At 45.7% G+C, this 22579-nt stretch overlaps 3 protein-coding genes across 4 annotated transcripts; 2 read left to right on the top strand and 1 right to left on the bottom strand.

Moving 5' to 3' along the window:
- Positions 1–43: 43 nt before the first annotated feature.
- Positions 44–22518, top strand: LOC122626136 (tRNA-dihydrouridine(16/17) synthase [NAD(P)(+)]-like). Of its 2 annotated transcripts, none has more exons than XM_043806284.1 (5): positions 44–180; positions 20702–21143; positions 21204–21648; positions 21714–21879; positions 21947–22518. In XM_043806284.1, the coding sequence occupies exons 2-5, from the start codon at positions 20720–20722 to the stop codon at positions 22427–22429; spliced, it is 1518 nt and encodes a 505-aa protein (XP_043662219.1). In that variant the 5' UTR covers positions 44–180; positions 20702–20719; the 3' UTR covers positions 22430–22518. The 2 variants fall into 2 exon arrangements, with proteins under 2 accessions (XP_043662219.1, XP_043662220.1); XM_043806285.1 differs by lacking the exon at positions 44–180 and adding an exon at positions 20361–20515.
- On the bottom strand, positions 267–2735 carry LOC122626133. The gene is made up of 3 exons (XM_043806279.1): positions 2432–2735; positions 1210–2361; positions 267–1156 (listed from the first exon to the last, which is right to left on the bottom strand). The coding sequence occupies exons 1-3, from the start codon at positions 2627–2629 to the stop codon at positions 503–505; spliced, it is 2004 nt and encodes a 667-aa protein (XP_043662214.1). The 5' UTR covers positions 2630–2735; the 3' UTR covers positions 267–502.
- On the top strand, positions 4551–12033 carry LOC122626131. Its single transcript, XM_043806278.1, has one exon. The coding sequence runs from the start codon at positions 5333–5335 to the stop codon at positions 8246–8248; it is 2916 nt and encodes a 971-aa protein (XP_043662213.1). The 5' UTR covers positions 4551–5332; the 3' UTR covers positions 8249–12033.
- Positions 22519–22579: the final 61 nt, after the last annotated feature.

Genomic DNA, 22579 nt, shown 5'->3' with positions numbered 1-22579 from the left:
AATATCGATAATAACCAGGGCTTGGGCAGCCCTGGTTATCGAAATGTATGCGCCTATCCACCCCTGGTCCTGTGTTTTGCCAGCTGTTGCTTCCACGCTTTTGAATAAAAAATCAAATTAGTAGTGTTTACTAGCAAAAACATATGAAACGAAGTGAAAACATTTTGAGCAGTGACAAGGGTGAGTGCATTTACTTTACTTTATTCGTTTTCCGCAAACAAACCTCAAGAGCACTGAGTTTCTTACCAAAGGATACAGGGGTTTGATTTTTAAAGATACACACAACATATTTATAACAAAGTATTTTAAATGAACAAAAAAGCATAGTACATAAATTTAGGACATCCTTTCGAAAGTGAATATTCCAGGACTCTGAAGTATGTATATACATATGTGCCTCGGAAACTTAAAATACAAGTAATTTTTTAGGGCTACGTCGCGCCAGAGTTAAGGTATCCTGCCTAAGATGCATTTCCCCTTCTCCTGTCCGCTTGGCAGGATCCTAGGGTATGCAGAGGGCCAAGGCCTCGCGTTCCTGCTCGGTGCCGCAGGACACGGGGTGATTCTGGCCCCGGGGATCGATGCCAGGCTTAAGCATCGTCTGCTGCAGCTCCCAGATGATCTCACAGGACAGGACGCTCACGGCAAGCTTTAGCACTGACTGATAGTTGAGCGGGTTAACCGCATAGCTGAGGATGCCTCTGGCAATCTGGTCGAACAAATAGTTCCTGTCCAGTAGCAGAAGCTCCTCGCGAACCTCCATCATACGGTTTTCGAAGTGGCACTGAATCGCTGCAAAGACCAGCTTGTCCAGACCCACCAGTAGATCCCGCTTAAACTTCACCAGGTAGTTCTCTATGAAGACAATCTGGTTGCGATTTAGATGCGGCAGGCGCACCTTGTCCTGTATAACCTGTTCCCCGATCTGGCTGACCACCAGTGAGGCCAATGATCCCGCCGGAGTGGGCCGACGTTCGCTGCACGGACGGATGTCCACGAACGGATGAATCTCGTAGCTGCCCACGCCAATGGTGCTGGCCACGCCGCTAAACGACACATGGGAGGCACGCGAGTGGTTCTTCGGCTGCTTGATCATCGACGGCGGAACTTCCATGGCTTTGTGGTCCCTGGCGAATCCAATGATCTGATAGGCTTTCTGCAAGAGGAAGAAATTAGTGGTTTGCCAAGAGAACTGCAATTAAACCTTACGTAATGCACGTATTTCTTTGCATCGCAGACAAAATCCTTAATGCGCGAGATCAGCACCTGCAAGGCGCACTCGTCCTCGCTGAGATCTTCGTTTAAGCCAGAAATGATGTAATCCAGTATGTATTGTGCCGCCTTGTAGATGGGGTCGTCTGGTGCGAAGCTGAGGGCGGTCTGCCCCTCCATGGCAATGGCTGCATTCAAGGCGTAGCACAGGTCACTGTCTAACAATCCCTCAAAGGTGGCCTGGTACTCATCGCAGAAGGATGGCTTCCGTTCCTGCAGTATCGACTTCTTCTTCTTCTTGCGGCGCTTCCTTTTGGGTTGACGAGCAGCGACGACCTTTTGGGCTCTTTCCTTAATCTCGTCCTGAATGCGTTGCCACTTTTCCCTGTAATGAGCCTTGTGCCTGTCAATGAACGCCTCTCGCTCTTTTTCCACCTCCTGTAGGAGGTATTCGATCCTGCGCTGATTGGCAATTCGCTCATCGAGTCGCTTCCTCCACGACTGAATCTGGTGCTCGGTGTTCTTCACCAACCTCTGTTTCCTCAGGATCCGCATGTTTTTGTTGAACCGATCCTTTTTGAACTGGAAGAGCTTCTTTTGCTTGATCAATAGCTTTCTCATCAAATCCTGGCACATGCTTATGTGGGCAGCTACACGCATGTTGGTGAGCATTTTGCGGTGCTCCAGCAACATATTCTGCATGGAGGCCAGGTTCTCCAAGCGTTTAAACTTCTCATATGTGATATTTAGCAGATGGACCTTCCTTTCGTGGCGTTCCTGCTCCTGTAGTTTCTTTCTGGCGAGTACCTCCTCGGTGCACTGGTGCCGGGCTGCGAGATTCTGGTGATCCTTCTTGGTGATGGACTCCGCGTTTGCAATCAGCATTCGATCATATTGCTCCGACTCGCGCCGCTTGTATGCCTGTAAAATGTAGTACAACTGCGACTTGTGTAGCTCCTGGCGATGCTGATTGAAGTCCTTCAGGTTGCAGATGACATCGTTGTCCTGCGTTATCTCGCCGTTCTCCCTCAACCGCTTCAGATTGCGCTCGTTGGAGTAGAACGTCTTCAGGTTGGAGTCGTGTAGCGGATTGTACTCCGGGATGTGCTCGGTGACGGAGCACTCGAACTCCTGTTTGTCGCTCTTGAACTGGAGTAAATTTACGATATATATATTATATGATATATTGCTCTAGCTGATTTCTACTGGCTGCACTTACGTCCTGTCCGATCTTGTTCTTGGAGAATATGACCTGATTGCCGGGACACTTGAGCATTGGCAGTTTGCAGTTGAGAGGAATCAGCTCCCATCCGGGCAGACTGTTGATGGGTAGTCCTGTCTTGTAGGAGATCATCTTCAGCAGGGCCGGGTTCCCGGACACCTTATTTCGCCGCGGCAGCGACAAAATATCGATCATCTTGTCGCTTTGAACTTAATGTGCCCCAAGTTGATTGTGCTTAACATTTATTCTCTGAGCGTTTCAGGAAAACTAATTTCGAATTGTGCCTCATTAAATATAGTGTAGCCGCCTACTATTGACTTTAGTCGAATGTTTCCAACGTAGTAATGGAGATTTTATATATAATATATGTATATATATTCTTGAGCAACCTAGTGCATCCGTGCGTTTCTTATAGTTCTATAGCTATCTGAATGAGTCTGTGTTCCCATCTTAGGAAGCCTCATCGGGATCGTAGCCGTCATTACTTTGGCTGCAGCAGATTCCCGGGCGTTAGTTTGGCTTACATAAATCCCCGGCTAGCCATCATTTCTTAATATTCCGCTGTCTCCATCCGGGCTTGTGTTCCACCCGCTTTTTGCGACCGGTGACCCAGTTTCTCGTCTGTGGGTGATTCTAGATTGCGGGCATCTCGGGCATAAATATTTACCAATCGTTCGGTCAGTCGCCGGCATGTCTGCGTAGGGCTTTCCTTGGAAGAGGACACCCACCCACACCGACTCTTAGTTGTCGTCTTGCATCGTCCATGTAAATAAAATCACATCAAGTGCTGAAATGTACTTGCTGCAGCACGTGCTCCAAATATTCTCTCGAGTGTGCTTTCCATCTCATCTAACACCTGGGGACACCCCCTTTTACTTTCCGCCCCCCTGTCGATGGAGTAAATAAAAAATGATGCTGGCATCCCAAAACAGGCAAACTCCTGCGGCAAAATGAAAGGTGCGTGCCAATCGCTAGTGGTTGTCCGTGTTCCTCTGTCCCTTTTACGTTTCAAAATAGTTACTTCCTCCTTTTTATGGGTATATGGGTCCCAAGGGATGGCTGCGTGAGTCGTTCGGCCAAATAGCTAGTTATTTTTTTCGGATTCAAAAGTAGGGCTTTAACTTTTATCGAGCCCACGTTCTTAGACTAGCTCCCTATGTAGTAGTCATTATAAACATTAATATAACAAGTGGTCGGTTGTCAACCTCTCTTATGCAATCAATGAACAATATGTCTTGGCTTTTGACTTGCAAAGTAAATTCTTCTAAATAGTTTAAACAAAATTACTTTATACAGTTTTTGTATTAAGTGTGGGTGGCCTCTAGTTTAAAACCCCTCGCGTGGGGCAATGAAAAGCCACCCCCACTCATAACTTTCATCCGAATAACGGTACCGGCAAAACCGCACACAGCTGTCTCAACTCTCTCTTTCACCCTCATCTGGTGGCTTGCCACTGAGATTGAAAAGCGTCGTCGTTCAACTGGGAGGCTTTTCGTTTTCAATCAACCGAAGCTTTCGGCTCGGTGTTGGAGAGCGACTTCGAACCACGAGAGAGAGCTCGAGCTTGGAACACTAGCTTGCATCGTTACAGTTTACAAGTGTAACTCGCAAGACTCCAAAACTAATTACAGCACTTTAATTGTAGAGTTCAGTCTTAATCTTTTAAAAAAATTCCCTTTTAGTTAGTTATTCAAATAACATTTTTTAATTCGCATTTGCAACTGTTTTTAAACCCAGCTTTTATTGTTAGACAACAGAAATAAGCGACTCTCGGTTGCTTTAGCAATGCGAAAGGGGCGTCAAACCGTTTCGAACATGAGACGCACTCAAAAAAATACTACTTGAAAATTTAAAAATAATGTTTTACATAAAACTTATGAGACTTTATGGAATTCATCCCTTTATAAAAAAGAGTACGTTTCACTAGAATTTAATGGAAGCATTGAATGTTTCAGTTTAGCACTTCAAGTCGATATTTCTCTGAGTGCTGCAGCACTGTTCGTTTCAAGTCGACGAAACGAGCTTCCAAGTTGGTTACTCTGTGTGGAGTTCTTTCGTTTGGTCGCGTCGGTCGAGGGAGTCGGTTGTTCGTTTTCGTGCGCTCAAGTAACGGTAAGCGCGAATGCCATCGCCTGTTTTACTGTTATTTTAACTCGGGACGTCCATGCGTGCCTGCGCCCCTGCCTCCCTGCGCTCTCCCGTCTCTGTATATGTGTGGGAGACAAACAAATAGCAAAACGAGAAGGAAAACCGTAGAGAGAATTCCGCAAAAAGGGGGGTGGCGAACATCCTGTTTTTCTGCGCCCGCTGCCAGAGTAACCACCCCCTCTCAGGGACGACAACAACAAAGTGGACTTGAGTGTAAAAGCGAAAAAAGGAAATAAATATACGTACGAACCGTTAACTGCGCCATTTGTACTCCGCAACAACAAATGGAAGAATTGAAAGCATAACTATAAAACTGTGTGTATGTGTGTGACGGAGAGCACAAAATCAACAACAAAAACCGTAGTGAAGCAGATTGTTAATAAAAAAAGGTCGGCGCCTGTTAAAGAAAAGCCAATGGAAGGATGTAATATTAAAATTAGGCAAAGTGAAGAAGAGCAAATCAAAAAGAAAGACGATAAAAAAGCAACATTGAATTGGACTTCAGAGCAACAACTTGAAACCGTTTAACGATGCCTAATACGCGTTTATAATCCGCAATCAAACCATACAAAAATGCTGGAAAATCGGTTGGGAATTATATGAATTCTTCCCATTGTTGGATTGCATCATTCGTCGAGGGCGTGGCTTAGCATTAAATGTAATGTGCAGCTGTCAAGCAGGACCTTTCATCATTCACACATCATCATCATCATCATCATCCGAGCCATCTTCTCCAGGCCCAATAGCACAATGTCCACAACAGCAGCTGGACTAAAGTCGGCATCCAAAGGAGCCTACGGTGTCGGGACGGAGACGGATCACATCATAACCATCAGCACTGCCAGCTTGACGGAGTCGCACAGCGAAAATCCCGCAAAGGGAGTAGTCAGTCCGGTCAGAAAACCCCATTCCCTGGGAAGTGAGCCCCATTCTACAGAAAACACAATTCTCGGTGACCAAGTGAACGGTGAGCCAGATAAGAAACCCCTCCACTTGTGCCGGCTGTCGCAGTTGGTGAGCTACCAGAGTAACATCGCTGATGTCCAGCACCGGAAGGGCAGACGCCTCCACGGATTGCAGCTGCCCCTGCATCCACTCCAGCTTTTTGGCTGGCTGGTGCTCCTTCTGTTTGGAGTGGCTAGCTACTGGGTGCTTATTCCGGCCTTTCATGCCCGTATTCAAGGACCACTGTACGGACTGATCACCGGGCTCTATCTGGTGCACATTGCCTCTCATCTGACGGCCTTACTCACAGATCCTGCGGACAAGGAGTTGCGGCGAGTGCATCGCAACGATCGGATTGTCCCGGAGTTTGACCGGTCGAAGCACAGTCACGTGATAGAAAACGGAAGGTGCCATCTGTGCAACATCCGGACCTCCTCCAGCCGCACCAAGCACTGCTCCGTGTGCAACAAGTGCGTGGGCAAGTTTGATCACCACTGTAAGTGGCTGAACCACTGCATCGGATCGCGTAACTATGTGGCCTTCCTGATGTGCGTGGTCAGCGCTGTGGTGGCCACCCTGGTCATCGTGGCCGCCGTGGTGGCCCAGATCGTCTTCTACTACGTCCAGCCTGAGTGGTTGAGCTTCTACTGGTGCCCCACGGAGTCGAGCCACCCAATCGAAAGCGGCGACTACATAAACATCACCCTGAGCCTGGGCAACAGCACCATGATGCTAATAGAGCAGCACCCTTCGGAGGAGGACGCGCATCAGGAAACCTGGGACGAGGAGCAGGCAAATATGACCATCTCAACACTGCCCACCCTTCTGGAGAATTTTACAGCTCTTATAGAAGCAAGCACAACGCAGCCTGGGATTAGTCCCACTAATCACACCCTATCGCAGCCAGTAGTGGCCGGAATCGGATTCAACGAAACCATTTTCCTTTTCCTTCTGGGAGTTCTGGGACTGCTCGCCGCCGTGAGTGCGGGATTGCTGCTCCACCTGTGCTTCTTTCACATTTACATCTCGTTCCTGGGACTGACCACCTATGAATACATTAGGAACCACCGTCAGGCCCAGGATGCCAAGAGCAAGCAGCTCCTGGAGGGAGCTCCCAGCGTGGGAGCGCCCAAAAATGGAAACGTACACTTCTCGGCTTCGTTGCCCGAGCCACATAATCCGTCCAAGTCCTTACCAGGAGGTCAGCAGCTCTACTGCTGTTCCAGTGGCCCACATCCCAGCCAGCACTCACAGGAATCGGTTGGTCAAACGGAGCAATCCCTGCGGTTGCACTGCTGTGCCAGCTCCAGGGAGTTTCACCAGAGCGGGCAGGCCATCTACGTTTGCTCGCTGCTGGAGGAGGCAGTTCCGCAAGTCCAGGTTGAACCGGATACGCTGAGTAGCTTCCACTGTTGCTCTAGCTTTGCCGCTAGTTCCCTGCAGCGCAGGGTCAGCTTGGCCAAAGGATCGCTGATCTCAGCCGAGCCGCGTCATCTGAGACCAGCGACGTATCTGCAGTACACCGAGCAGTGTACGCTCTGCACTTTCCGTCTTAGAAGAGGATCAGGACCAGGGACAGGATCTTCAGGAGCTGTGAGCAGCGCCGGCGGAAGTAGTAGCACTCGCACACTGACCAGTCAAACGGGCGGCTCCTCCGCCTCGGCCACAGCAGCCGGGAATATCTCCAAGCATCAGCGGTGGCGCAGGAAATGGAACTGCTGCGCCGCGGTTCCAGATAGCCCCGACTTGCCCAATGACCTCCTCGCTGCCCTAACGTTCCGCGAAAGCGAGGAAGCAGCAGCAGCAGCCAAGCTAAACAGCCAAGAGCTGCCTATCCAGTTTATACGCACGCTAAACGGCGGCTTGGATCAGGAGCTGCCTCTGAAGGCGACAACAGCCACTCCCACGCCACCGAGAAGTTCCCGTCTTCGCTACATGCTGCGTCTACTGGGACGCTATCGAAGACCACGCTGTCGCCATGGGGCCCATCATGGAATCGCTGCCAAAGAGCACCACAATATCGGTGGCTCTGCCATCAAACAAAATCAAATACGTCCGCTGCAACTGCAGGCAGCCGGGCGTGGCTATGCCAATTCCACTGCCACGCCAACGCCTCCCGCAAGCTCGCCCAGCAGAAGTTCCTTGGAGAGCAGCGATCTGAGCACCAGCACGAGTCCTTCGTGCGGCAACAAGGAGCTGATGCTGCTGCCCACATCCGTGATAAGAGACGACAGCGTGACCACCTACACGCTGACCTTGCCGCCTGCCCTGCCACCGCCCACGAGGAGAAAAATGCACCAGACCACCCAGGAGCTGGCGGAGTTGGCAGAGACTTTGGGGTTCGCCAGCAACTTGCAGCACAGTCAGCATAGCAGCCAGACCAACAGTCGAACGCTGCCCAGTTTCGGGAATGTCTACCGCCGGCAGAGGCGGAAGCACTTCTTGCGGACACGATCTCCCACACTGTCGCCCATCCACGAGTCCGGCCTTTCGAATCCAACCTCGCCGCAGCCCCTGAGGCACCACCACCAGAATCTATCCAACTCGAACTCCAATCCGGCCAAAGCCATGTCCTCGCCTATTCTTAATCGCAGCTCAGGATCTGCGAACTCCTCGGCTCTTCTAGTCCAGAACCTGTGCAGTTTAGCAGGCGAAACGCTGAGGAAGACCGCGTCCAACAGTTCGCTGCAGAGCCTCAGCTCCAATTCGAGCAGCACCTAGAAACGAGTGTGTGTTTCTCTTAGTCCTTAGGTTAGCTTTAGTCCCCCCTAGGCCATAGTCCCCCGCAACTCAAGCAGTTCTGGTGGAGTTGCGGAAATCAATTAATCCGCACATAAGCGTTGAAAGTCATAACTAAAATCAATTACGCACGAGGAGAGTGGGAGAAGGAGTGGGAGTGGGTTGGGTGGTTAACTGTCGGGGCCAGTAAAGGAAATTGCCTTTGATGCGATGCGGTTTCATTGCCAAACTTAATTACCGCTTTTGGTCGAAGTTCCTTTGTTTGAGTTTTTCGATTGCATATTTGGTTTATTAGGAGTCTGGTGAGGAAAGGTAATACAACACATTGGATTTATCGCCGAGACAGAATATTAAGTGTTCTATCACGTAGCAAAGTTATTAGTTTTACTGCTATTAGTTATAGGTTGACATCCGGATTTATTTATGCAGTTTAACTTTAATCAGTTACTTACGAATGTAAGGATGGTCTTTTAAGAAGGTTAATCATAGTCCCTCGCTGCATAGTCAAATGAAAAATTGGAACATTTCTAGAACTTCCATCGTATTTTGTAGTTCCAAACTCAAATCATTATTCTATAGCTTTAAGAAAATCAACAGACTATTCTTTTCCCATTAAAGCTGCTTCATTAACATATTTTTGTTACAAACCTTAATTAGAGTTTGTATATTTCTCTATACCTCCTGTTTTTCCAACTGATTCCTTTTTGATGACATCTTTAGACCCCAACTGCAGCGAGCTGCTTTCACTCAAACTAAACATGTATTTCGCATCCTTTGAATGACTTTGCAGTTGAGTTGATAAAATATGCAACAGAATGTGCTCGAGAGTTCGAGCTGGGTGACTACTCATTTTCCGCCCCACCCCTTGCTAGTATTGATTTTCATTTTGGAAAACGTGCAGGCGAAGGCGTCGGCTTATTACGTATTGTATCTGCAGCTGAAGCTTCGTTTGTATCTGAATCCGCGTAGCCGTGTATCTGCCAAACAGATGGAAAAGGGACGAGGGCGAGGACACAACTGCAGCATGTTGCCAAATTGTTACGCAAATGTTTTCATTCGATCTCAATTCAAGTGCAGAGAAAAACCCCAGCCAGAAAACCGACGATGGCATTTGTCTACTTGTTCTACTTGATTTTGACGACTGTCGCTCGGCCCATTAAATATTCCCAGGCTGAATAATTAAAGCGACACAAGTCAGGAAAACAAGACACGGGACAGGAAAACACAGGAATCCGGGGAAATGGAATCGCGTCAAAAGCGGCATTGGATGAGTGCATGAGCCCATCCTCCTCAGTTGTCAGTCGGACTGCTAACTGCTATCTGCTATCAGGGCTTAAAAGCAGGGATAGACAGTCGTAACGACTACGCACATGACACTCCGGATTCAGGTGGTGCTCCTCCTCTTTATTGCGCCAGACAGTCGCAGGGTTCTTGTTATTGAAACTGACAGCGGGAAAAGTCCATTTTTAACCGGCTGGAGCTGAGCAGGTGGGAGTGGCAGTGGATTCAGATAGATGGATTGTTAGGAAAAGATTCGCTTTGAGTGCAGAACGTGCCCGTTCAGTTGGAGGTCGAGTTTCAGTGCACTTAGTGTTCTTGTCTAGTGACCATTCTAGATTAATCCATTAATCCACACTTTCAGTTTTCTGAGTTTTTCAATAAAAAGGGATTCTAGGTGACATTTTTTGAGATTCGTTTTTTGGAACCAATTTCATATTAATTCGCTAATTGCCTACTCAGCTGTCCAACGATGTTGTAAATAAGTCAACAGGCAACTTTGGCACGCAATTCCCAAGTAACAAATTACTTTTTTTCCACGCAAACTTTAACTTTGGTAAACTTTCTTAAAATGGCAAACAGTGCTGTGACCTTTCAATATATTCCAGACACTAAAGTAATAGTAATAAACTGAATTTGTCCCGATATCCAAGGCGCTCTTTATAGTGTTGTTTCCAATTAACGAATTTGAGTTGTGTCCGCCTGTCGGCGGAATGCAGCCAAATGAAAGGGTTGGCTCGCCTGCAAATGTTGTTGCCTCACGGAGGTATCCTTACATGGACTCGGGTGATGAGGGGTAGAAGCTAGAAGAGTGTCATTGAGCCCGAATCCGAAGGAAGACTTGACTCCCAGCGGCTGACATGCATTTTGCAGGTGGCTTCGGTCGAGCTCTATTCGTTTTCAGTGACAAGAGACAAGAGACAGACGCTTGGCAAATGACTCAAAATAACATAATGCAGCGACTGTAAGTGGATTTTCAATGCACAGACAGTTGGAGCAACAATTTTCCTATCTTTTCCATTTCCCCCGTTTATTTCCGCAAGCAAAACCCGCTGCATACTTTTCAGGGCGCTCTGTGTGTGCTTGTGTGCGTGCGAAAATGTTAAATTTGATGGCACTTGGCGATACCATTCGAAACGGCTTTAAAGGGTATATGCAGGTGATATATACCGGATATTTATTTTTATAAAAATATATTCGACTTTAATTGCCTGTTCGTGTCATGCCCCCAAGCTTCTGGCTATTGCCACGCCCCCAAAAGTGGCAGCGGACTGCCAGGCAACACCCTCGAACTTTCGGTTCGGCTTCAGTTTGGTTTCAGTTTGGCTCCCGGTGGTGAAGTTTGTTTACGAGACATAAAGCAGAAGTATGCATATTCTCGGTAGATTGGGGGCGGGGCTGCTCCCACTTGACTGACTTTCCCTATGGCAACGAATGCAATGCTCCTGCTGCTTTCGTTGTAGTTGTCGTCCTGGTGATGGCCGTGCATCAATTATAAAACATTCTCTGCCTTCAGAGTCTATGCTTTTTTGACATGCAAGCCGAAAACGTTCTTCATTTCTGGCAGACAGCAGGAGAAACACTGGAACTTAAATTGGATTCAATTGATAGGCTGTTTTGTGTTTTAATTGGATTTAATTGATAAGCAATTTTGTTTTAATACTTAATGATTTTCTTTGTTTATGCTATTTCACGATATAATTAATCTTTATATAATTTCCAACCAAGATATTTTCATAAATTGCATAACTTCAGGGGACATTTATTCAAGTGTAAGAGCAACACCTTCCCTGAAAAGTGGACTTATTTCTCGGTTGGCTGTAGGACAAACGAATCATGATTGATTGGGCCTGAATTGGGTGCGAAGGCTCACCAGGACAGACAGTGGCTCCTCCTGCCCCTGCTTCCCATTTCCTTACTGTTATTAGCAATGGTAGTTAGGTTGGCTCCAACTCCCAGTCCACTTGGCCCACTCACTCCTTTTGTTTCGCCTTGTGCCCTGCAATGACATTTTCAGCTGCTTTGCTTTTCCCTTTTCGTTGGTTCAACGAACTTCTCTCCTGGCTCCTTTTCTCTCGGCTCTTTTGTTGAATTATCAGCCAGGTGGAATATTCAGGACATAACGTGGTACAGACATAGGTGTATCCGACCGCTCTGCAGACCCGTCTAATATGCTTTTCAATTTGGTTAATGACTTTTTGCATCCCTTCTGGGTTTCACTTCCATCTGTAACCTAAGCTTAAACAAATTATCAAAGAAAACAGACAAAGAAAAACATAAAAAAGAAATGTTTATGAGACTGGAGTGGGGAAAGGAATGTACGAAAACAAATGAAAGATTGAAGAGTAAAACAATAATTATAATAATTTAGCCAGGCCAATTAAGTGTGAAGTCAAGAGCACGATTATGAAAAACATATATATTTTGATAAAATGTGCAGTGTGCAGGAAATAAGCGAGGATTATAGCCCCAGAAAGTATGCTATAAATGATGTGACTATGCTTTGTACCATAAACGAAAAATAAAAATTGTTCAATTGAAAATAACACGAAGTTGCTTTCATTTTGTTAGTTCTCTAAGTGCGCTGCCCCAACAAAGTTTAAAGCGCAAAAAGAGCACACTGAAAGAAGTGAAATAAAAACGACAGGGAGCCAACAAAATGTGGCAACAACAAGGTGTCTATAAAACTATCATTGGCCAGCAGGCGGCGATGGGTGGCTCATCATTGCTGATTGTCGTTGCTCAGAGGCGACTGTTGACCCCCTTTCATGGGTATTTTAAATATTTACCAGGCCAGCCGAATGGCGAATAGTTTGTATGGCTTCCAAGGGGCTTTGACTCATTTTCCCGGTCATGTGGACGCTTTCATCGTGCTCTTTAACTCGCATTGGCAGAGTCGCTTTGGCGCTTTATACAGCCTTTTTTGCTCACCATTGTCCACGCTGCGTATGCGCGATTTTCTGGTTTCTGAAAGTGGTTCACTTGTTTTCAAATAAAAAGAATGGGAGCAAAACATGACACATATACTAACTCTGAAATTAGTCAAGAAATTTATTTATGGATATAAAAACTAACTTATGTTTTGGGTTTTAGAATTTCCTCCCTAATAATTAATCGATAACCAAAGTGGAAAAGGGGAATCCCCCGACACGTCAGTTGGTAGTATTGAAATCTCTTGTTTTGGTTTCTCTGCAGTGGCACTTTTGGCTTTCTGCTTTTATTATTTATGCAAATATATACTTGCACGTAAATTAACAAGGTAAGTTGTTGTAGCCTTTTTATGTTTCCTGCCCGTCTTCTGTGTCATGTGTTTGCCTCGCCAAAACAAATCAAACGCATGCCACACACGCACACACACTCTCACACACGCACACACACCTTGGCACCTCCTTACCCACACAGACGCAGAGCTTAACGCGTTGGCAATAAAATGCCGGGGATTTATGGCTACGTGTCATTAGGCTTGTTTGTTTGCTCCTCACTTTGCAACAGATAAACACAAGGAGTGTGTATCTGTAAGTGCCCAAGGATAAAACATTGTGGAGTATCTCAGTTCGCTTGCCTACGTGTGTTTGTGTGCGCTACACCACACTATGGGGCGAACGACCACTTTTAGTGGAATAAACCCATTTTTTAAAAGTCGTTAAATAAATTTGTTGTAAATTGAAATGTATTCAAAAAACATCAATCTATCATGTTGCGTACTTGAAATTTTAAAAGAGGGCGCCACTGTTCATTAAACAGCTGTTTAGTCAGCTGTTTCGTTTGCGCTGCCACACCGATAACCGCATTTTTGTTAATTGCTGAAAAATCTTTCAACTTTGAAGTGACAAAAAGTGCATAAACAAATATCAAAATTGTTACTTATAACATGAAATCCAATCCTTGTGGTTTGTAATATGTGTTTGTGATCGTAAAATGTTGAAATTAATTGTGGTGTCCCAATAATCTTCTGTAAGTTCTAACCCTAATAAAACACAACTTTTGTAGTGTATTCTAATTTTTAAATAGAGCTACAAGGTGAGTCCGGCTCTCTCCGGCTCTAAAACCTGTTATATGTTGTAGAGTTATCAATTCTTAGTATATGCTATAAGTATAAATGCACACTTTTGCACACTTTCTCCAAAATTTAACTTTTAAGGGACTAACCTCAAAGTGAAAAACAGCAAATTGTTCGAGAAATAGAAAGAAAAGACGACAAGTAATGCAAAAAATAACGCCCTTTTTAGTTGTTTTAAAGCTTTAATTCGTGGATGGCGATGAACGATAGTTGTGAAACATAAATATATTTATTACAATAAAATTCTAGTTCCGTAAATTTTAGGTTTTTTGGGAAACATTAGTTTTACAAACATAGTTATGCTATTTTAAAGAAAAAAAATGTGAAGCAAGAAGAAAAACTTCAATATTTTTAAAAACAAGATAAGCAACCCCCAATTGTTACTTATTGTTTATTTAAAGATTATATTTTAAATTTTTAGATCAAAAAATTTTTTTCTGTACACTGAAAAAAAATTGGTGTTGTTTTTTTTTGTTTGAAGGCAAAATCACGCCCATTTTTCCTCAATTATATTACTATTTTTATCATGAACATAAATAAAAAAACAGAACTTAAATATGTTGCTTCGTTCTCGAGTTATTTATTAATTCCTCAAAAAGTGGTCGTTCGCCCCATAGTGCACCAGCGGCAAAAATAGTAGCAACAAACCATCAATTAGTCTAGCGCACCCAATCAAGTGAGTTTCGGTTGGCATTTGTAATATAAAGAGAGTAACACTGAGCGACTTTTGAACTTTTACGATCGAATATTGTATTTATGGCTCGTATCCGACATGTGTTTGAATTTGTTTAACAACTTATGTCAAATCTAGTGCTTCTCTTTCACTAGATCTTGATTTCCTTGAAAAGCACTCCTTTTCCATTGCCAACTTCTTGACTACTTCGTCCAGTCTGAAAGTCAATCAACAAAATTCACATTCAATTTGGTCTTTTGGCCTCGCTTGGCTTCGTCACCGTCAGCGTCACCGTCATCGTCTGGCTTGCAAATATAATTAAGTGCACAAGCACACGGTCTGGGCTCATCCGCATCCCTCGTATATAGAATCTGTAGCATACACCATATACCTCATACCACATACCACTATGGGGCGAACGACCACTTTTGGTGGAATAAACCCATTTTTTAAAAGTCGTTAAAAAAATTTGTTGTAAATTGAAATGTATTCAAAAAACATCAATCTATCATGTTGTGTACTTGAAATTTTAAAAGAGGGCGCCACTGTTCAGTGAACAGCTGTTTAGTCAGCTGTTTCGTTTGCGCTGCCACACCGATAACCGAAGTTTTGTTAATCGCTGAAAAATCTTTCAACTTTGAAGTCACAAAAAGTGCATAAACAAATATCAAAATTGTTACTTATAACATGAAATCCAATCCTTGTGGTTTGTAATATGTGTTTGTGATCGTCAAATGTTGAAATTAATTGTGGTGTCCCAATAATCTTCTGTAAGTTCTAACCCTAATAAAACACAACTTTTGTAGTGTATTCTAATTTTTAAATAGAGCTACAAAGTGAGTCCGGCTCTCTCCGGCTCTAAAACCTGTTATATGTTGTAGAGTTATCAATTCTTAGTATATGCTATAAGTATAAATGCACACTTTTGCACACTTTCTCCAAAATTTAACTTTTAAGGGACTAACCTCAAAGTGAAAAACAGCAAATTGTTCGAGAAATAGAAAGAAAAGACGACAAGTAATGCAAAAAATAACGCCCTTTTTAGTTGTTTTAAAGCTTTAATTCGTGGATGGCGATGAACGATAGTTGTGAAACATAAATATATTTATTACAATAAAATTCTAGTTCCGTAAATTTTAGGTTTTTTGGGAAACATTAGTTTTACAAACATATTTATGCTATTTTAAAGAAAAAAAACTGTGAAGCAAGAAGAAAAACTTCAATATTTTTTAAAAACAAGATAAGCAACCCCCAATTGTTACTTTATTGGTTTATTTAAAGATTATATTTTAAATTTTTTAGATCAAAAAATTTTTTTCTGTACACTGAAAAAAAATTTGTGTTGTTTTTTTTTGTTTGAAGGCAAAACCACGCCCATTTTTCCTCAATTATATTACTATTTTTATCATGAACATAAATCAAAAAACAGAACTTAAATATGTTGCTTCGTTCTCGAGTTATTAATTAATTCCACCAAAAGTGGTCGTTCGCCCCATAGTGCATACCATTTACCAGACGAGGCCCACTGACAACCCTTCCATTTTGTGACTGCAGATTCCCCCACAGTCGCTTCTCATCTCAAGTTCCTATGTGCAGAGAGCATATATTTTGCTATTTTGAACGGCTTTCTCCTGTGTAAGCTGGATTTCAAGGCTGACAGGCAACAAACATCATTAGTCCCCAATCAGTGGTATCATCGAAAGTGTGAAAACAAATTAAAGACCGTGCCACTCTTGAGACTGGAATAAGAGGAACTGCGTCAAGGAACCCTCAACCTGAGGCATTCTCGCCTAAGAATCAATTAATAAACCAATGTGCAAGGTTACGAGCCAAGATGGAATACTAAAGGAAGCTGCCTCCTTTGTGACCGTTCCAAAGATTCAGTGCCAGCAAACATACCTCACCATATGTGCATATCCGAAGCTGAGGGCGCTGCATCCATAACTTGGCCCCATTTCAGTTGTGCCTCGTAGGCGGGGAAACGCCCAGCCGAAGACGCCGAATTGTCGCCACATCTCCTCAAGTCCTTGCCCCTCTATCGCCATCGCAATGTCCTTGAAACGGCTTCAGTGCGAGCTGGCTACACGCTTCGGCCTCTTACTATGGCCTATTACGTCAGCGAACGGATTGTGGACTCTAGGAACGAAGCTCGAGGGGCGTGCACTTGAGCGCAATTATATGTGTATCACATTTGAAGCTCCTGAATCATTCACTCTGGATTAATTATATATGTATGTGTTATCTAAGCACCTTTTTTGTGTGGCCACCAGCTGCCCTGACTTTGACCCGGCTTCGAAATGTGAAGGACATGTTTCTTGCGTCTGGAGGGACCTTAAAAAGTCCGTCCAATAACCGAATTTGCGTTTACCTTACAGTGACACAAAAAAGTTTTGAGTCAAGTGTCCAACTTTAAACTACTATTTATAGGCGAGGCAAGGTCCTATATATAAACAGGCTATCGAAAATATATCAGGATATGGTTGGAAAGGATATACGATTATTATGTGAAGCAACATACATATTTCTGAATTCATTGATTATCCTTACCTCTTTTCATTAGGTCATATTCATATTCTACCAGGAAGTTTTAACCACTTTTCATCACTTCAAACACATTAAATATGTTTACTTAAAAAAGAACAATTCGCTCGATTCCAGGAACGATTTCCATTTCTTTTTCGCGTTTTTGCCATGCTGCTGCTCCTTAAATTTAGTTGTGTGTTTTAAATATTGTTGCGTTTTGTGGCTGCACGCTAAGAGAGTTTTTATTTTCCAATTTGATTGCCATCACGCCACAGGGAGTTCCCAGTTGCATGTCGAATGGGACGGAGGTTTTCCACAGGACCCTGGGAAGCCTGTGCTCAAATCGACCACACCAAACGTGGTCCCCGTCCATTTCTGCAACCCACTCTTGACCACTTGAAATTTCACTGCACTGCTGAGCACGGAAATCGAAGAAAAGTAGCAGCAGTTCGAGAAGCCGAAGTTTTATTGCCCTTCCTCAATGCACATATACAAATTAAATACTTTACTTGACTTGGATCCAATAGATCACATGAACAAACCACGGCTAAGTGAATAAAGAGTTCTTTTCTGAATAGTTAAGTAACACCTCTTGTAACATTGAAAATGCCATGCGTAGAGTGTATAAGCTTGTCAGCTGCTTCGTATTTGCCATTTCTTATTTTCCATTCTTTCGCTAATTTTCGCAGTGTGCGTAGTGCGAGGAAAACTCGTGGAAAACCATGAGCGTGTGTGTCTGCGTGTGGGAATGAGGTCATATTTTGGAGCTGCCATCGTCATTTCGAGTGAGCTTGTCTCCGTGCCCCCTGACCCTTTCAGCTTTTCCTTTTCCTCTTGCTTGTCGCGGTTCAAGTTTTCCAGCAAATAAAGTGTGAGACTCACAGAATGGAGAAGCCGCAGCAGCCGAACACCAACTGTAGCTCCTTAGTCTCTGACTGACAAATTAAGAATGTTCCGATCCAGAGCATAAGTGAATGGCAAAGGTTTAGCAGAACTACATTTCTCGCAGTGTAAGCAGCAGAGTAGAGGTCGTAGATGGAGCCACGAAAAAACAGAACCACAGGGAAGAATTAGGCGGAGATGATGGCAAAGTTGAAATGGCAAACTCAGCAGGTCACTCACTCCCCACTTTGCCATCCTGAACCATTTTTGTCGGTTGAAAGGATTTAACGCCTCGTTGAATGGCAAGCAAGTTAATTCACATTCACATTTCTGCACAATACCAATTCCTTATCGAGCTTCCTTCGTTTGCAGTCTGGAGTGGCCCTCGGCACTCGATTTTATCCTGGGAGGCGTTGAAGAGGGCTTCTGGGGGCATCGGCACTTTTATCATAGCCAAGCTGATATTCAATCTTCATCATTGGCAGAAAAGGAGTTAGAAACTAGGCACATCTTTCGATCCGTGGGCAGTATTCCATACTTGGCGTGCATTCTTTATGGCGCCAGACCAAGGCAAACACCGAATAAATGCACTTGCCCAATGCAAATTCGTTGGTAGGGCCACTTTGGAAATTGGAATACCAGGATGCGGGTCTGGCTGGCTTCCACCATGGCTTCCATGCGATGTGCGGCTTGGAGGCGTGTCCGCGGGCTGATGGTGGCTACGGTCGGCTGAGCCCGCACCTGGTTCTGGGGTATCCAGTGAAAGCCGAGTCTGCTCTTGCTCTTGGACCGCCTTAATTGGTGCGGAAATTATTAATTATCTCTGGCCCGGCGCCGCAGAAATCGAAAGCTTGGAACGGCGATTGCCAGTGTCGGCGGCTGACTCAATTAGTCGCTCCCGAATCCGGCAAATGCGAAACAAAGTGCCACTGTCTGCGGTCTCCCCAAGTGCACATTTCGCACAGCGATTCTGGCCACCCTGCGGCTAGCCACCCGAATTTGTGGGCCTGGCTGGGAATTATGTAAGTTGCCCCGCTGGACGTGGCTTAGATGGGATTGCAAGATATTTTGGCTCCTACTGCAAGAGAAGTTTGTCCAAGACCATCGCTCATTAGATACATTCAGTATCGTTCTATCTCGAATATAAAGTAATAGTTAGCTGAAAGCATTTGGTGAAGACTAGATTTGGAAATGGAGCATATCCCAAAGCAAATGCCTCCCCACGGAAGGTGACTGAATGGAGCTGAATACTCTTTCGGCAAATAATAAAAGGGAAATGTAATTTTCCGCCCACCCGTACGGACTGGTTCATGTTGCAGTTGGGTTGATCGCCGCCTTCCGCTGACGGAAAAGTTCCTAATTGCCACAGCACAGAGCCCAGAGCCCAGAGCTGCGGCTGCTCGTCCCCTTCCTGCTGCTGGAGGACCCCGTGGACGTCTCATTTGGTAGCTGCGTTGTAATTTGGGCGTAATTATAACGAAGCCAACAGCTGGAGGTGCAACGGGAGCCACGCCCCTTTTTGGGGGCCTGCACTTTATTTCGGTTCGCTTCTTATGCAATTTACTTTCGGGGGCCGCAAAGTTTCCCAGTTTCCCAGTTTCCCGCCCATTTAAGCTTTAATTACTTGCAGACATTGCCTTGAAATGGCTCCGTGCATTGTCAGCGAAAAACGCTGAGCAACAGGAAAAGTCTGAAAAGTCGCAAAAGTCCTGGCAGAAGTATAGCCAGAATACCATATAGATGGGAATCGGCCTTCGCCATTGATAAAACTGCATGCCATTTCCGGTCAGTAAACTTTCAATGCAGAAACTTTGTCTTCCTCACTGAGCTCGTCTGCGATTCTGCAAAGTAAACTTCCAATCGGGCCAAGTTAGGCAACTTATTGTGCAACGATAGCCGGAGATACAGAGATACCTTGTTTTCGGGTGCACAAAGAAGCAGGTGCGTTTCGTCACCAACAGACTGCCGGATTATGCGGATACAAGCTGGTAATCACGTGGTTACTTCACTTTACCTCTGCCCTGCCAGATGAGGGTAAGATTATGCAAAGTAATTTAAAATTAATGGAAATTCAGAGCCTTACGACCTCATGCTGCACCTTCTTAGGTATTTCGAACTTCTGTTCTTGTGGGGGACACATGCAATGCAACGCAATCCGAAAATTCCAATAAACTGCTCCAGAGAAGGGCTTAAACTTTTCAGTTTTGAGTTGCATGCGCAACTTGAATAACTCAATTAGTGCACATTGTTGTACGTTGTATGTTGTATGTTGTGGCAGTAGGTGGTGTTCGGCTTTGCTCGTAATTGTTGCTTTTGTTGATGTGCATTGACTTAGAGCGCAATTTTCACGCTTCTTTGCCTGGGCCAAGCCCAAAAACGAAAGCGAAACGGAAAGGCATTAAAGAAAAGCCGCTGGAGTCGTTGAAGAAATTTAATTGGAGCAAACGCAAGCAGCCAGCAGGCGTTGCAATTGCAATTGCAGTTGCAGATGCAATGAAAGTGAAATTACAAATGGGTGCAAAAAACGAGTCTTAAAGAGTATTTGCCAGCTAATCAGATAATTCATGCAATAGTTCCATTCTAGGAAGATCCAAAAAACAGCATTTTATCCCATTTTACAAAGTATAAAGTCAGCCAGGGAATTAGTAAGCTTTGAGAGACCTTTCGTCCTGTGTGAGCTCAGTGCAAATTTGTTTGGCTTTGCCCAACTGTGCGTGGCTTTTCCCAGTCGCTCGGCCGGCCGCTCCCATTCGCCGCTAATGCGTCGCTAATTAGCTGCTGCTGGTTGGGAAAATGCGTGGGTGCCTTGGGAAATTCAGCCCTCTGCTGACCGGTGAGGAATGAGCCACAATATTAGACTGCATTGCTGGTGTTTGTCAACCCGTCGGCAGGATGACTAATGTCGTTTGGCCACGGCGAAAAGGGTCGTGAATTTTCCCATCGACTTGCCAAGTTCCAACACTGCCAACACAAGAGTTCCGAATAATCCTTGAGCTCATCCATTCCACCTTTTTTCCAGATTTCATTTGAACTCGCCATGGTGAACGATGACGAAGCCGCGGCCCAAAGTTCTGGCAAGCCCACAGGCTACAACTTCTACCGCTCCTGCTTGGGATCCCCGCGCTATGTTGTGGCGCCCATGGTGGACCAGAGCGAGCTGGCCTGGCGTATGCTGTGCCGGCGGTATGGCGCCGAGCTCTGCTACTCGCCCATGTACCATGCGAACCTCTTCGCCACAGATCCCAAGTATCGCAAGGATGCCCTGCAGACGTGTCCCGAGGACAGGCCACTGATCATCCAGTTCTGTGGCAACGATGCTCAGCAAATCCTGGACGCAGCCCTCCTGGCGCAGGACCACTGCGATGCGGTGGACATCAACTTGGGCTGTCCCCAGGCCATTGCCAAGAGGGGTCACTACGGGTCATTTCTGCAGGACGAGTGGGAGCTACTGACGGAGATTGGTGAGTAGAACAGGCTCCGCTTTCCTGATTGCACATGGAACTAATGTTATTTCACTCCAGTGAGTACGCTGCACACAAAACTAGCCATTCCTGTGACCTGCAAGATTCGCATCTTCGAGGACCTCGAGAAGACCATTAGGTATGCCAAGATGCTGGAGGCCGCCGGCTGCCAGCTCCTCACTGTCCACGGCAGGACGAGAGAGCAGAAGGGTCCACTGACCGGGGTGGCCGATTGGAACTACATCAAGAGTGTGCGGCAGCACGTCAAGATTCCAATGCTGGCCAACGGAAACATCCTGGGCCTGGAGGACGTGCACCGTTGCCTCGCCGAAACGGGAGTCGATGGCGTAATGAGCGCCGAGGGCAATCTGCACAATCCGGCCATCTTCCAAGGAGTCTCACCGCCCGTCTGGCAAATGGCCCATGAGTACTTGGAGCTCGTTCAGCTCCATCCGTGTCCGAGTTCCTTCATACGAGGACATCTCTTCAAGCTCTTCCACCACATGTAAGGCTCTGCACTACCGAAACTAAGTGCCTTAGTTTTTTAAAAGTGCCTATTTCCTTCTGTAGTATGAATATCCGGCAGAACTCCGAGCTACGGCAGTACCTGGCCACTGCAAACCAGCTAGTGCAATTCCAAAACGTCGTGCAACAGGTGCGGGCGAAATACGAACCGTTCCACAAGGGCGAAGTGCCATACGAGCCCGAGCAAATGGCCGCTGGATCAGAGGAAGACGTAAGTTGCTCGCAGGGATCTTTGTAATACAGTGGAATGTTTGATAGGCCACAAATATCTCCGACAGCTGCCCCTTTCTCCCTGGCTGTGTCAGCCTTACATACGCGCCTCACCCGAGTCCCATCGCCAGAAGATTGCCGAGAAGGTGCGCGAGGCTGAGGATCCCAACAGAGCCAAGCGGCAGTACTTCGACAAGGACGGCAAGGAGATCTCCCGCAAGCGGATGAAGAAACTGCGGAGGCGCCAGCGGAGACCCAACAAAGCGGACGCCCAGATCCAGCATCGGCACGAGCGGCGCCTGGAATACTGCTCGGAGTGCGCCAATCCCCAGGGATCCAAGTGCGAGTTCCAGTTGTGCCGCGTGTGCTGCAAGGACAGGTGCTACAACAACGACCGCGACTGTCCTGGCCACGGCATCCTGATCAAATCCCGCCGAGCCAAGGCCAAGCTATTCGAGGATGGTCAAGCGCTGCAGGATGAGCACGACGTGTCCAGAAACTCGGACGACGACCTGACGATAGCCCTCGCCGATGCGCGGGAACCGCTCTGACCTTAAAGCTGCACTTTATGAAACACCTCCCTTGTTTTTGTTTCATGACTGCGAATAGAAATAAATAAATGAATAGCTTGTTTCAAGAACCGCCTCTGTGGTTGTCATTGGGTTGCCTACAATTTGCGTGTTTATTCTTCTAGTGATCTC

Source organism: Drosophila teissieri, chromosome 2L (assembly GCF_016746235.2).
Source record: "Drosophila teissieri strain GT53w chromosome 2L, Prin_Dtei_1.1, whole genome shotgun sequence".
Lineage (NCBI taxonomy): Eukaryota > Metazoa > Arthropoda > Insecta > Diptera > Drosophilidae > Drosophila > Drosophila teissieri.
Note: the sequence above shows the minus strand (reverse complement) of the source record. Positions and strands in the feature narration are given on the sequence as shown.

Excerpts from the sequence above, each read along its gene's own strand:
- LOC122626133 (XM_043806279.1), bottom strand. The coding sequence starts at position 2,629 with ATGATCGATATTTTGTCGCTGCCGCGGCGAAATAAGGTGTCCGGGAAC. Across the intron at positions 2,362-2,431 it reads AGAACAAGATCGGACAGGAC|TTCAAGAGCGACAAACAGGA; the intron begins GTAAGTGCAGCC and ends AATTTACTCCAG. Across the intron at positions 1,157-1,209 it reads CAAAGAAATACGTGCATTAC|AAAGCCTATCAGATCATTGG; the intron begins GTAAGGTTTAAT and ends TTCCTCTTGCAG.
- LOC122626131 (XM_043806278.1), top strand. The coding sequence starts at position 5,333 with ATGTCCACAACAGCAGCTGGACTAAAGTCGGCATCCAAAGGAGCCTAC.
- LOC122626136 (XM_043806284.1), top strand. The coding sequence starts at position 20,720 with ATGGTGAACGATGACGAAGCCGCGGCCCAAAGTTCTGGCAAGCCCACA. Across the intron at positions 21,144-21,203 it reads GGAGCTACTGACGGAGATTG|TGAGTACGCTGCACACAAAA; the intron begins GTGAGTAGAACA and ends ATTTCACTCCAG. Across the intron at positions 21,880-21,946 it reads CCGCTGGATCAGAGGAAGAC|CTGCCCCTTTCTCCCTGGCT; the intron begins GTAAGTTGCTCG and ends TATCTCCGACAG.